Below are 16589 nucleotides of genomic sequence, written 5' to 3' on the forward strand. Positions count from 1 at the left end.
CCGATTAGAGTGAAGTATTACCGAAACAAAATGGTGACGTCACGTACCGTAATGGTCGGCAACGGGTCGCCGCATACGTTTCTTCAACATAACGTGGCCGTGTCAATGAAAAAAAATCGGTTTATATATATATGTAATACATATATATTTCTGTCTCCATCCATGTACCCATTTATAATGCGCACCATGAGTTTACAAGTTGATTTTGGGGAAAAAAAGTGCGCGTTATATTCGAGAAATTACGGTATATATATATATATATACCGGTATATATGTAACCCCCGTGTCAGCGACGCCCCGCGTTCCGCTCCCACCTCTGACTAGGCCGGGACGCGAACCCGCGCGCCAACGACGCTTCCACTCGGCAGGCAAGATCGGTAACCACTACACCAATAAGCTCGAGCCAACAGCACAGCTGCTAGCGTCCTTACATGAAGGAATCGGCAGGGAGGTTTCCACGCTCCACATGGACTCGCGTGTACCCGTTACATATATATATATATATATATATATATATATATATATATATATATATATATATATATATATATATATATATATACATATATATATATATATATTTTTTTTTTTTTTTTTTTTTTTTAAAGTACTGTATATATATTTTTTTTAATTATTAAATTCATTAGGATCATGGAAGCTTCCACTTGGGGAAAACATATACATACAGTATATCCTGTATATACATAATATAATAAAAATATACAGTACTGTGCAAAAGTTTTACTTTTAGCCAGCCCTTTTAATTTTAGTGTTAGTCTTAGACTTTTGGACAAAAATACTTATTAGGCTTAAATATATTTTAGTTATCTCAAAATGTGGTTAACTTCGTCTGGTTTTAGTGGACAATTCTCAAAATGTTTTTGTCAACAAACTTTATAGACAAAAGTTTTAGTTCATCAACAAATATATAAAAGGTTTCTTACAATTTCGAATGAACATTGATAGACTAGCACACCACTGTAGTCTACTAGGACATCAACATCTTCATGATAATACACAGCCAGCAGAAAACAGTAAATTATTTGCAAATAATTCAACTCACCTGGATGCCAAAAACTGTATGTAAAAAGTTTTCTGAGAATTTTACAAGACACTCAACGAGTCACCACGCTAACTGCTAATGCTAACGCCAATGCTATGCTGACATGAACGCTATGCTAACGCTCCAAGTTAGTTAAGTGTGTGATGATCACTCAGCAAAGACATTCAAAGGCTAAAGCAACATGTTACAGCCAAGATAAGAAAACAAAACTTACCAAGCAGCACATGACGCATGTTTCACAAATGGCATGGGCACACACTTTCTGTGTGTGGGACTGGGGGTCGGGGGGGAGACGCAACACTTCACGTGAGTGACACGACAAAGTGATGACGACCACTGCTAAGATGGGTGCTAACTACACATATTATAAGAAGATATTCACACATTGTGAACTTATGATGGAATCTACGGCAAATTTCCATCTCATCCTTGTCAGACGACCACTGGCATCCATCCCGTTATGTTTTAGTCTCTCAAGACACGTTTTTGCTGGTCATCGTGATGTCATCGCCATGAAAAAAATTGTTTGCTTACGAAATATTTTCGTTATTATTGTCGTTGAGGAAAACAATATATAGGGCTGCTGATTGGACAATTAATCTTCTTGTCACACTTGCGAAATCATTATTTCCTGTAAAAAAAAAAAAAAAACGTTTTTGTGACGTTCTTTTCCCTTCTCTTAATGAGGAAATTAAGTGTATTTCTGACAAAACTTGGGAAACTGACCAATCTACAAGAACCTCTGTGCATTCCACCCTACTATTCAATCAGATAGTCGCATCCTGGTCATGTGTGCAGCTCGCGTCTCTTTCCCCTGATTGGCTCGTCACCACAAGGAGACTAAACAACATTAAGCCACAGTTTGATGTATTGGTTTGTGGAAGAACAAAAACATAATTTCTTCTCCAAAAACGCTTTTTGTAACAATATTTCCCTTTTTTTTTTTTTTTTAATAGGATATCAAGTGTATTTCCGACAGTACTTCAGAAACTGACCAGTCTACAAGAACCGTTTTGCACTCTAACGTTTTACTGTTACATATTGTTGCTTCCAGGTCACGTCTGCAGTCAGGGGCGGACTGGTAATCTGTGGCCTCTGGAGGATCACAGAACGGCCGGTGCCCTGGACGGCTGGCAGCTGCCATTCATTATACATCACTGTTTTTATCCCCCATCCTCTGATTATCTACAGTTCACATCTAATCCGACAGGTGGCAGCAATGCGCCTGGCTTTTCACCGCCAATCTGATAGAAGAACGAAGAAAGCACAGAGTAGCCTTCATTGGTTCCTTGTGGAAGCAAAATAGCGACGAGCGTTAATGCACAATATGGATGGTGGTGGCAAAAAAAAAAAAGAAAAGAGAAGGGTGGCGTGGAGAAGGTAAGGGCGAAAAATTTAAAGAAACTGGAGAGCGAAGCATTAAAATGTCATAAGTTGACAAATATTTTCGCAAGCAGCAGTCTGGCTGCAATGGCCACGTCGGGTAACAACTGCCAAGCCCTCGTCGATGGTGAGAGTGGGAGTGGCAGCCGCTCTGACGTGCAGCTGGTGCAGGGAGAGAGAAAAGAAGAGGGAGGGGGTAATGATAAGCTGGTGGAAGTTCCCCTGACAAGCGCAGAGCAAGTAAGTAGGGATGAAAAATGTTACTTGCTTGGTATACTGGCAATTGTTATCCACCAGTAAGCTACACTTTAAATGAAATAAATGACAATTAAAGGGTTAGTGCCAGCTAGTCCATGTACCAGTTTGAAATCGTGTCAAGTTACAGTATGCTAGTCCTACTATCCCTCTCCTAAGAAAAAATATTTTAGCTGTAAAACAACGTATGCACACACAGCAGCAATATTAATTCAGAAGAAATATAAAATATTAATGAATGGTTTTACTTTAAAGTTCAGGTAGCTAAATTGATGATATACATTTTTAATCATTTATACATCGTTTTGTTTTCTGGTTAATACTTTCCAATGAAGGTTTTGTATAAAGGATTCGTCTTGAAATGTTTATTGTATTTTCATTGAAATTTATTATTTGTGTGGCAAGATTATTTATGGCATAATTCATTTTATAGACACGGGATAGGTGTTATTATAATCAACTGGATACACAGAACTTGCTTTAAAAAAAAAAAAAATCAATTCTTTCATTTGTTTATTCAGGTTGATCATTGAGCTAGGGCAGAAGATGAATCCAATTCCAGTTCAGCCTTGCAGTACTTTGAGCGCCCCAAGTCAGACAGTCACAGTCTAGACAAGGGGTCGCGTTAACCGAATATTTTCCGTCGTTGACCGTTTTTTTTTTAAAATGGTGACGGAAAAAACTGAAGTCTATCCGTCATTTTGACAGGTTGCAATTCACACCCCAGACCACAGGGTGGCGAGTGAGCATATTAATTAGCTATTGTCTCTCTTGATGCATGACGTCGTTGGCCTTACTAGGAAAAATGTCAAGGCAACTGAGCGTCCGAACTAAGGCTACGTTCATACTGGTCTTAATGCAGGAATCCGATTTTTTCGTGTTTTTCCGACTCGAGTGAGGCATTAACTTGACGGTCTGAACGTGACAAGACGCATAGAACAGGACCACTTCAAATCCGATCTGGGTCACTTTCATATGTGGTCTAAATCCGATCTGGGCCACATTTTTCCAGACTGTCGCGGCAGTCTGTACTGTCCAGTCCCGCAAATCGGATTTAATGCAGCAATTACGTCATCAAAAAGCGAGCGAGAGACGGTATAGTAGCTACGGTAGCGATGCAGCAGTGCGTTATTAGCGCCTAGCTTGCCTTGAACACGGCTTTTTAGGAAGGGTTGGACTTGACAACAGTCATAAAAAAATAAAAATAGGTTTGAGGATAAGCCTGAGAATGATCGTTTTTCTCTCTGCTCCATATAAGCAATATTTCAACATTGCTTACACGGCCGAGAGTCGGGGCAAACTGCCCGTATGTGTGTGTGACATGCACGAACAGTGCGTGCATGCTATCGATCCATATACTTTGAATATAAGCCTAAACGGGGATTATATATGCCTGTTATTTGTGTCCTCTTTTTAACAGCAACAAGCCTATGGCTACGTTCATACTCAGTGTTGTCAGTAACGCATTATTGTAATCTGATTACTTTCTTTCAGTAACGAGCAATCTAACGCGTTAGTTTTTCCAAGCCAGTAATCTGATTAAAGTTAGTTTCCTCAGTAACGGTGCGTTACTATTTTGTTTTTGCCTCATACTGTATGTGGAATGAAGAATACAAAGGCATGTACGAAGAGCATTTGAATAGAAAATACTGCATTTGAGTTTGGGAGTGACATCACATCTCACGTTTTCTCATCGGAAAAAAACGGGTCACGTGCAGTACCATGCTGTATGTGCGCCGTCTGCCACATAGCCTGGCTACCTACCTATCAGGATGCTAACAGTAAAGGAGCCGGAGAGATACAACAAACGTCTGCATTTGCTCACTGGAGATAAAGCCATTACTTCACATATCCGTCCAGTAAAGATGACAAAAATATCTCCGTGCGTTGCAAACTCTGCGCTGGCTCAGATGAACTGTCGACCGCTATATACTCGACATCCAATTCAACAAGGAAGCACTTTGAAGTACAGCACAACGCGTTGCGAAAAAAACTCAAAACAAGACGACAGGTGACGAGACAGCCAGCAACTAGCCTTTATAATATGTGTAATTATGTACAATTTATAGCTAGAGTTTGTAATCGTAGGCAGAGTTTTACATTTGTGGGACTGGGGGGAGAAGCATGTTGAAGACTGAAACGAAAGTCAAAAGTTTGGACACACTTCATAATTTTTGCGTTTTATATATTTTCACTGCTATTGCAAATTCTCACTGAAGACATCAACACTATGAACGAACATGTGGAATGGCAAAAAAGTGAAATAACTGAAAACAAGTTTTGTATTCTACATTCTTCAAAGTATCCACCTTTGAGGTGTCTCCAAACTTTTGGCCAATACTGTAAACTATATATATATATATATATATATATACTGTATATATATATACACACACTTGATACTGTTCGAGTTCAATCAGCTGTTCAAGTTGTTGTTGGTAGCGTTTGAAAGCTTAGGTTTAAAGAAATTCTAAATATCCATCTTGCCTCCTCTGGTGTAGTTTTGGCTAAGCAAAGCAAAGGATAGTCTCAAGGTGTTAGTCACATGATCTGTTCGAAAAATGATTTTGACCCATTATGAAAACTGTACGTTGTAGGATTTTGTTCATTTCATTAATTTTTGTTGTTTTATTGCTTTACAACTTTTATAGAAACATTTTAATAGCTAGGTCTTTATTTCAAAGGGGAAGTTCAGATTTCTTTTACATTGGGCTTCATCTTGGAGTTAGCGGGGATTTAATTAGTCGTTGGACTTTATTTAAACAAATTTCGTGCAGTTTGTCAGTTATTTGTTAGTTTTAAGGCTCCAGGATGGCTAAGCTAGGGCGAGTCAATGGTGGTTGAAATCAACTCCATCGACTAATTAAACCCCCGCTAACTCAAAGATTAAGCCTTATGTGAAAAACTCAATTACACGTGATGAAATGTTTCTGTTATTTTTATGTTGAGGCAGCAAAAGGAGAAAAATTGGTAAAAAAGTAACTGATAAGTTACTTTTAAAGTAACTTAGTTATTTTGATAATAAAGTAATCAGTAAAGTAACTCGATTACTTTTTTGAAGTGTAATCATTAATCAGTAATTAAATTACTTTTTTAAGTAATCCGTGACAACAGTGTTCATACTACAGGTCTTAATGCACGAATCCGATTTTTTTCATATCTGCACACTAATTCGCAGTCCGACATGCGCTGAGCAAGACGACCCGCATGCGCAGAAGCATCAAAACAAATGACCATACAATCACACATGCTGGCTGTCATCCGTCATTCCGGGAATATCATATTTTGCTTATTAAAAAGAGGACACAAATAACAGGCATAAATAATCCCTGTACAGGTTTATATTCAAAGTATATGGATCGATAGCATGCACGCACTGTTCGTGCATGTCACACACACATACGAGCAGTTTGCCCCGACTTTCGGCCGTGTAAGCAATGTTGAAATATTGCTTATATGGAGCAGAGAGAAAACCGATCATTCTCAGGCTTATCCTCAAACCCTTTTTTTTTTTTTATTTAATTTTATTTTTTTTTATTACTTGTCAAGTCCGACCCTTCCTAAAAAGCCATGTTCAAGGCAAGCTAGGCACTAATAATGCACGGCTGCTTGATGTGTGATGGCGCGGTGTGGATTCTCTGTTTGGACAGAATATTAATTAAAGATGAATGAAAACTAAATACTACTGAATATGTCATTATTAACATTTTAAAAATTTAAGTGACGGGTAAAAATAGATTATGACCGGATTTTTATGACACTGTCAGTCAAAATGACAGACAACGAAAAAGTCTAGCGCAACCTCTGGTCTAGAGACATTTTTTACTTACCACCCTCAGAAGACAAAACACCTGACTGTACAAAGAGTATTCATACGCAAAGATGGCACGATAGAAAATGGCTAATATACTGCGAAGAAAATCATAAACTATATTGTATATGTATAATAATGCAATGTCCTTCATAGCCGCTTCATTTTTCTATCGAAGTGCACGAAATTGATGCATTTTACAATATAATGTAAAAAAAAAAAAAAAATCTCTCAGGGGGGCATGCCCCCGGACCCCCCTAGGGGGTCTGTGTTTCCCTTCGTACAGAGATTCTTGTGGGCTGGGCTGAGTCAAAGTCCAGGGCTGCTTTTTGGTCCCAGTCCCCCCCTGGCTGCAGTTCCCACAAACATGATCTTTGGCATTAAGCACAACCGTCATATTTGCTTAAACCTGCCACACTTCTTCCTTTTTTTATGGAAATTGCTGTGTTACAACTGACAAAGTACATCCACAGTTAAATTTTTCTTCACCAGTGTACAATCCTGTGAGACGGCAGACAGTGAGACAGATCGATAGGTCCGAGGGCAGCCGTGTCTTAAATCACAAAAAATACACAAAAGCCACTCTGTTGACTTCATTCTGTTTTATTCTCTGTCTATAGCTAGTTGTCAATCTGCTCTCTTTAAGACAGAATCATATTGATTTTTTGCATGTGGATTTGCTGAGACCAAAAGTCAGACCGGAGAGTGTCGTCACACTTTGACTTACATTTATCTTCTTTCTCTATCCTAGCAGGACTATTAATTACTACAAATTGATTTTGAAATGGTATATAAGGTTTTAGCTCAGGTCAATGTTGCTTTGAATGTTAATGGTTTTTATCAACACTCTTTTAGAGAAAACAAATCAAAGGTCAAAACAAGAATCCTCTTAATTTTCTGACCATTTAGGATTTTAATGAATACTGTATTCAAATGCTTGATGAATTAAAAGTGAATTTAATTTGAAAAAAAGAATTTAGTTTACCTTCTTGACATTGCACTGCAACGGAAAGTTACATCAAATGCATAAGGGGATTTTAGTGGGGGGGGGGGGCAGTCCCTCCCTGGTGGCCGAAAAATGTCATTGCATGCAACTGACTTTCCTATATATATAAATAAAAGTTGTAAAGCAATAAAACTGCAACAAAAATCAATGAAATTAAATAAAAAAACATTGTTTATAATTGGTCGAAATTATTTTTTGAGCACCTGACACAGTTAGTTCAATTTGCTTTGCATATACCGTATATATAGATAGATAGATAGATAGATAGATAGATAGATAGATAGATAGATAGATAGATAGATAGATAGATAGATAGATAGATAGATAGATAGATAGATAGATAGATAGATAGATAGATAGATAGATAGATAGATAGATAGATAGATAGATAGATAGATAGATAGATAGATAGATAGATAGATAGATAGATAGATAGATAGATAGAAAAAATGATTTTTTTCTTTGATTGAAAATATTTTTTTTTGATTGAAGCAACTTTTTTTTTAATTGATGAAACTTATTTTTGATTGAATATGGCTCCGCCCAGCAGATACAATTTTGGACTGGGGTAACAACGTTGGCACGACACCGGCGGGCGTAACAAATTCAATGGATGACGATCTTGGTGAAAGTATTGCCTTAGCAGCCGGATTTAAAATTCCCTTCAAGAATGATGGGAAACAAAAAACGCTCATTGTCAACTTATTATTTTAAATATTCTTGTAAGTAAATTTCATTGCTGACACTGTGTTTTGGGGTCATCAACATATTGTGCCCCCCCATCCCCAAAAGTTAAACTCCGCCTATGATACAATGAATAGCTAATTGATCAATTAACAAGAGGTATGCTTAAATGAGTCAATAATGAATTATGGCAGATGGATTAAATTTTAATAGGGCACGAGCACAAGTATAAGTCCATCAATGGTGAGACTATTCATGAGAACTCTGAGATGTTAGGTTATCAAAATGGTGAGTTTTCAATCATTGGCCTGACCTGGGTGGGGTCCCAAAGTCATTCTTTTTTTAGGCAACATGCCAAATTTAGGGAGTGAAAAACAACTCCTTGCTCCAAGATTCAGTCTTTTTCATATCTGGCACGTATGAGAGGTATCCCAGCCTGAACACGACTGGATTTGAAATATTATTGATTAGGCCTAGTGCCCCCTGATGGGAACAAGAAACACTTTTTTGTGATTTAGGCAGCTTATAAAGCCACGAAATTTGGCACACTTGGTCGAATTAGCCCAATTAGAAGATTGATTTAGATTTTGAATAACGGCGTGGTTGCACAGCTCATCAGCCCTTCCTTTTTTGTAGGACCCTCTTTAATTGTTTTTTTTTTCATCTCGGTGTGTGTATTTCACATCTCAGGATATCCAAAAATTTCTCTGTCAGCCATCCCCACAAGACAAAAGAGGTTCCACACAAAAAAGAGGCAGATTTCAAGCACAGGTTAGTTTCTCATGTGATGATGAGAGGGGGACGATCTGCCAGTACCCTGAGCTGCGTGCCATCCAAGGTGTATGACCTCCAAGTTGTACCAAACTGCAAGTGCCCAGTCAGTACTGTTTGCAGGCCTAGTTTGTAATTTGTGTTTGGAATTCAGATGTGCAATTTCAAATGTGGGTCCCTACAACTCACTTTAAAAATATAACAACATCACTGTTTATTTATCCAGCCATAAATCTAAAAAATAAATAAATAAAAATAAAAATAAATAAAGTTCCACAGGGCTCCACAAACACAAAACTGACATTAAAATTAGGGCTGTCAAACGATTACAATTTTTAATCGAGTTAATTACAGCTTAAAATTTAATTGATCGTAATTAATCACAATTCAAACCATCTCTAAAATATGCCATATTTTTCTGCAACTTATTGTTGGAATGGAAAGATAAGACACAAGATGGATATACAGTATACGTTCAACATACGGTACATAAGTACTGTATTTGTTTATTATAACAATAAATCAACAAGATGGCATTAACATTATTAACATCGTGTTAAAGCAATCCATGGATAGAAAGACTTGTAGTTCTTAAAAGATAAATGTTAGTACAAGTTATAGAAATGTTATATTAAAACCCCTCTTAAAGTTTTTGTTTTAATAAAATTTGTAAAATTTTCAATCAAAAAATAAACTAGTCGCCCGCCATTGTTGATGTCAATAATTACACAGTGCTCATGGTGCTAAAATCCATAAAATCAGTCGCACCCAAGCGCCAGCAGAGGGCGACAAGACAAAAAAACACAAGTAACAACGCGACATGACACTGTGCTGTCATTTTAATCTGTTTGAGCAGGGCATGTGCGTTAAATGCGTCAAATATTTTAACGTGATTAATTAAAAAAATGAATTACCGCCCATTAACGCGATAATTTTGACAGCCCTAATTAAAATGTTAAATAATGGTATCATAGCAATCACTATTATAAATAAATAAATTACAGTAAAATACCATTATGATAAAATCATACAATAACCGAATGATAAAAAATTATAAATAAATATTAAAAAAATAATAAAATAAAATAAAATGAATAACTGATGACATCCCCTGATATACTAAACACATCAGTGTATAGAAAGTTGGTGTGGGCTGAGATGTGAAATATCTTTGATAATAATACAAAGATGTGACTCTGCGACTACCGTGGTCTCTCTCTCTCAGACGAAGACTCTCTTCTTCCTTCATATACATGTAAATGTGGAATATGCAATTTTCTCCCAAGCCCACAAATGTGCACACATGAAGACCCCCCCCCCCCCGACCCGCTTATTTGCATACGACATGTAATCTCGTGAGATTCTCTCAAGCCTAAAAACGTCAACATGCAGCGCTTCCCTTCACAAACGAGATTAGGCGCGACGAAAACCAGCCTCTTACTTACCTGAAAGGCCACTGATCACAGAGAGCAGTAGGATTGGTTTCCATGGTGACCCCATACTTGATTAGGAGGGTCCCGTCAATGAGAAGGTCAGCAGCTCTGCTTCTTCATTAAAGCTGCGCCTGTATACATACGCACGGAAAATGACAAGTCGGTCAACGATACACAACGCAGCTTGAGCATGCAACGTTTGCTCATGACAAGATATCAAGATATGGAAATGAGCAAATATATGTTTTATTCACAAGGAAAATGATTTGAGTCAGAATAAGATATAGTATGAGAACGTTCTGCTTGTCTTGAGATGTCATGGCACAGATTTAATCAATTGTTGCAAAAAAGAAGCATCATGACAAAATGGAGTTTTCTACATGTTTCAGTTTTTCTGACACTGGACAACATTCTTAAAGGGATCCTCTATTTTTAAGGCAAGTGATTCTTAAAAGATAAATGTTAGTATGAGTTATAATAATTTGATATTAAAACTCCTCTTAATGTTTTCGTTTTAATAAAGTTTGTAAAATTATTTTATGTGATAGGTCGCCATTCTTGTTACGTCGCAGTGTGTGACGTCACCGGTCCCGTTGCCGAAATTCCAGCGTGTCACTCGTTAACTTTCCCAACATGTCTTCAGTTCTACCCTTCCTATTTGAACCAGATCTGAAAATTGAAGAGCAGGACAGCACTGTCCGTCGTTCAGAAGACAAGCTTCAGGGAATACCTGATAAGACAAAAGTTGGGCAAAACTGGTGATGCGAGAGAGTGCTTTTGGGATCTCCGGTTGGGAGCGAGAGTGTATGTTGTTAGGAACTCCGGTTTTATTAGCACATATTCAAGGTAAGCATATTGAGTTTTCAAACTTATCCCAATATAATTATGTAGATTGTTAGCATCCAGAGCTGTCGTGTGCTTTACATACAATATAGGCCAAAGAGCACACCTTGTGTAATCCATGTATTGTACATTGTAACACGTGGTAGCTAAGATACGTGTATAAAAGTACCAAAAAAGGGAGAAGTTTCCACTTATGCACATTTATTCACAAAAAATAATATTTCCACCTTGACCACTCTTCACTCGGGAGCTCGCAAACACGCGTTCCCTGACGAACTCCAACATTGTTGTAAGGTCCACGTCAGAGTCACTGTCGTCACTGTCGCGTGCCATAGTGCTTTAATTATTTAGTATGATTTGGGGAAAACTCCCAAGAAGAATAGTCAACAAAAAAGACAGCAATAGTAATCCAAATCCGCGTTTTTTTACTCACTCGAAGATCCAGGAATTAGACCGATCCCATGGCAATGTCGCAGCCGCGATCAGGCCGTCGATTCCACAAAATGGACTGATCCGAAAAGCTGCTGTGGGACCGACGAATCAAAATATGGACAGATCCGAAACCAATATTATAGACGCGGTGGGACCGTCGGATCCAGAAAACAGATGGATCCCTGACTTGACTGAGGATCCAGGAAATATGTTCGGGCGCCAGTTGTAACGCGTGGTGGGTAGGATACGTGCATGCAGGGACGAAAAAGGGGGAGAAGCTTCCACTTATGCACATTTATTCACTAAAAATAATAATTCCACATTGACCACTCACTTCACTCCACTTGTTTCCATTTGACTGGAAATTGCATCCAAAAGCAGCACATCGTGACATTTTACTTTGCGAGTTTAGGCAGCAATAAACAATTGTTGAACACGCTACACATTTGGAAAGATCCCAATGATGTCATCACTGCGAGCCCGCAAACCATGGCGCAAACTAAGAGTCAAAATATGGACTAAATATTATAAAATATTGCCATTGATTTAACATTTTATGTGTTTCTAACAACATATTTTAATACAAGAGAACAATTGTGGTTTATTAGAGCCTACATGTATTTAAGTTAGAGGATCACTTTAAGACGATGAGATTTCATGCTGTAAAGGACAAGTCCAAACCATTTTTTCCCCCCGTGAAAAAATAGTTATTACAGTGGTATCTCGACATACGATCCTTTCAACATCAGACGTAAAATTTGACTTGTCATTTGCACTGTTGTTAATCTTACTTTAAAAAAAAAAAAAGCAATTAATTACAGTTAAAAATTACTTCTCCCAAAAGGTAATTGAGTTAGCAACTCAGTTACCTGAATGTAAGAGTAATTAGTCACTTGGCAAAGTAACTGGTGTTACCTTTCATGTTTTTTTTGTTTTTCTTTCATTCCAAAAAAACAAACAAACAAAAAAAAAAAAAACAAAGTAACCTTTGCTACGCTTAGAAGTCATTTAATGTTGTGAATCAACCGTTGAAGTTGTTAAAATTTTTCCCGTTATTGCATTAGTTCCATTCTGTTTACTTTCGACATGGGAAAGTTTTAAAACTGTTTCATCATTTAAAGATAGATTCAAGTCAAGATTTGATATGCATGTGTATTTTTCGGCCTTTCGGTTTTTCGGCCAAGTGTTTCCAATATTTGGGTTACGGTTTTGGCCACGAATTTTGCTTTCGGTACATCCATAATTACTATGATTTATGTGTTTTAGTTACCGTTGACTAAAACTAGACGAAATCATTTTGGCGACTAAAACTGTTACTAAAATGTGACCAAGACTCGTAAAAATGTGTAGTCTAAAACTAAAATAGCTGCTAAAGGGATACTATAAGATATGTTTGTCACCCTCGGAACACACTCAATGGATTTTTAGTAATCCTAATCAATTTATAGCTTTATGGTGGTGTTTATTTATAAGCGCTTCTGGCACTTTTTGTTGAAATTTCAAAACCACCTACAACATAAAAGGAAATTTTATACCGTATTTTTCTGACTATAAGTCGGAGTTTTTTTCATAGCTTGGCTGGGGTTGCGACTTATACTCTTGAGCGACTTATGTGTGAAATTATTAACGCATTATGATTAGGGCTGTCAAAATTATCGCGTAACGGGCGGTAATTAATTTTTTTTATTAATCACGTTAAAATATTTGACGCAATTAACGCACATGCCCCGCACAAATAAAATGACAGCAAAAGTCATGGCCACTTGTTACTTGTGTGTTTTGGAGTTTTGTCACCCTCTGTTGGCGCTTGGGTAAGACGGATTTTATGGGCTTAAGCTAGGGTTGTTCCGATAATGTTTTTTCGCTCCCGATCCGATCCCGGTCGTTTTAGTTTGAGTATTTGCCGATCCCGATATTTCCCGATCCGATTGCTTTTTTTTTTGCTCCCGATTCAATTCCAATCATTCCCGATAATTTTTCCCGATCATATACATTTTGGAAATGCATTATGAAAAAATGAATAAAACTTGGACGAATATATATTCAACATACAGTACATAAGTACTGTATTTGTTTATTATGACAATAAATCCTCAAGATGGCATTTAAATTATTAACATTCTTTCTGTGAGAGGGATCCATGGATAGAAAGACTTGTGACTTTGTAAATTGTGACTAAATATTGCCATCTAGTGTATTTGTTGAGCTTTCAGTAAATGATACTGCAGCCAATCAACCCAAATGCATGATGGGAAGTCGAACCATGACTGTGTGTAGTGCTACCAATTGATACATCTTCTCTGTGTTGGGAAATAACATAAGGTGTTAAGAAAAAGAACAATTGCTACCTTGTTACACCACATTGCTTCCCTTGATACTTCTAATCGGACGGAGAGGGATTGTAAGGCTTTAACCAATTAAAAAACGCTCCAATGGCTGGTAAAATTCACTCTACTCATTTTACGCAGCCTTTTATCCCTCTATATAGAGTCTACCCACGTACCACGTGTTCGCGTAGGGTTCCGCCCACTTGTCCGTCAAAACATAGTGTTAACCTATTACGGCTACGTACATTTCTCCTATTTACGGCGTGTTTTTCTGCTCCTTAACATTAATAATCAAAATGGTGAAGGCGTGTGTGGCTGTTGGTTGCACTAACAGAGAAGATGGAAGGAGAGACTTGAAATTTTACCGTATTCCGAGGGATCCAAATAGAAGAGCGAAATGGACGGCTGCAATTCGACGTGAAAATTGGACACCAAAAAATCACCACAGACTATGTAGTAGTCATTTTATATCCGGTAAGATGCATTTAATATATATTTAGAGGGTTTTGGCCTGACAACCACAATTAAGATCATTGCTAGGCTAATCGCCGACAACATACGACGTAGTACGACATAGTTTCAAATTCAAGATGTTTGTGACTTCCCTATCTTCCACCATCGTTATTTTTTGAATAATATTTAGCTGGTACCAAGTAAAAGAAACTGGCCTCGTCTACGGGGCTGACAAATAACCACAATTAAGATCATTGCTAGGCTAATCGCCGACAACATACGACGTAGTACGACATAGTTTCAAATTCAAGATGTTTGTGACTTCCCTTTCTTCCACCATCGATATTTTTTGAATAATATTTAGCTGGTACCAAGTGAGGGAAACTGGCCTCGTCTACGGGGCTGACAAATAACCACAATTAAGATCATTGCTAGGCTAATCGCCGACAACATACACGTATGTATGTAGTGCGTGCTATCGCTAAACCATATAAACATTAAAAGCCTTAACTCCATTGACAAACGACATGAAATACATTAGACTTGACAGTGGATGTTAGCAATAACAAAAGAATTCGAATTGAAAATTTCGTAACTCACCTTTCCAAGCACAAGATAGATTCCTGCCAAACGAGGACCTGTTTCACCCAACCAGCAACGAAGTATTTATAAGCGTCCAAGCTCTTGAAGTTTTTCGTGAGAATAGGCTGATTTTGTGTGGACAAGATCATTTTAAATATCAGCGTAGGAGATGTCAGGCAGACAGGGCGAAGACAGTGGGTCGAAAAACATCGATTTGGGCATCAAATATGGATCTGGCGACTGTATAGAACGAAGCTTTTCCTCATAACGCCTTTTATGCAACAGATCCAGTGAGTTTGCGGCATCAGAAAGCACCGGGTCTTCCATGAAATGCATTTTAAATTGCGCCATCAATTGAAATCAATGCAAATACAGAGTCAAAATGACGGACAAGTGGGCGGAACCCTACAGTGAACACGTGGTGCGTGGGTAGACTCTATAGGTAAAACGGCGCCATTACCGATTGAACACGACAATGCGTGAGTAGGTCGTGCAGCGCATGCATTAATTGCGTTAACGTGATACATTTTTTAAACTAAACATTTTCTAAACTAAAAACTCTGGAAGAGTGTAACGTATTATGTCTGTAACGTTAAATACAACTAGAAAAAGATTTAATTAAAAATATGTATATATTAAAAAAAGGCATGGCCGATATTTTTTTGCCGATTCCGATACTTTGAAAATGACGTGATTGGACATCTCTAGTTTAAGCACCATGAGCATTGTGTAATTATTGACATCAACAATGGCGAACTACTAATGTTTATTTTCTGATTGAAAATTTTACAAATTTTATTAAAACGAAAACATTAAGAGGGGTTTTAATATAAAATTTCTATAACTTGTACTAACATTTATCTTTTAAGAACTTTCCATTCATGGATCGCTTTAACAGAATGGTAATGTTAATGCCATCTTGTTGATTTATTGTTATAATAAACAAATACAGTACTTATGTACGGTATGTTGTATGTATATATCTGTCTATGTGTATATTTGGTGTCTTATCTTTCCATTCCAACAATAATTTACGGAAAAATATGGCATATTTTATACATGGTTTGAATTGCGATTAATTACGATTAATTAATTTTAAAGCTCTGATTAACTCGATTAAAAATTTTAATCGTTTGACAGCCCTAATTATTATATCATTTCACATGTTATTTTGGTGTTTTGGTGTCACACTGATGGTTTGGTAAACTTGTTAGCATGTTCTTTATGCTATAGTTATCTGAATAACTCTTAATAGCTATGTTACATTAACATACCGGCCACGTTAGCATTTTGTTATTCATGCATCATGTAACATTATCATACTGTACACTTATTTGGCAAGTTGATCTCTATTGTATTTTTATTTTAAATTGCCTTTCAAGATGACATATGAAGGGAATAGTTGCCTTTCTCGCACACACCATATAACTGTTTGCATTACTCTAATTAAATGATTAATATAATAGATCATGGAATAGTACCATTTATCATATGTACTGTAGGATTGTTTGTACAACTCTAACACACCTAAAATAAATAGCACACC

General features: G+C 37.2%; 1 protein-coding gene across 4 annotated transcripts in view; it reads right to left on the minus strand.

Annotated features, from left to right (window-relative positions):
* Positions 1 to 16589, minus strand: part of LOC130911131 (contactin-5-like) — a 405498-nt gene that overhangs the window by 300622 nt on the left and 88287 nt on the right. For all 4 annotated transcript variants that reach the window (XM_057828867.1, XM_057828868.1, XM_057828870.1 and 1 more), the window contains one exon: positions 10419 to 10537. In XM_057828867.1, the coding sequence (XP_057684850.1) occupies positions 10419 to 10473 (55 nt within the window). In that variant the 5' untranslated portion in view covers positions 10474 to 10537. The remainder of the gene's footprint in view (positions 1 to 10418; positions 10538 to 16589) is intronic.

This window comes from Corythoichthys intestinalis, unplaced genomic scaffold (genome assembly GCF_030265065.1).
Source record: "Corythoichthys intestinalis isolate RoL2023-P3 unplaced genomic scaffold, ASM3026506v1 HiC_scaffold_23, whole genome shotgun sequence".
NCBI lineage: Eukaryota > Metazoa > Chordata > Actinopteri > Syngnathiformes > Syngnathidae > Corythoichthys > Corythoichthys intestinalis.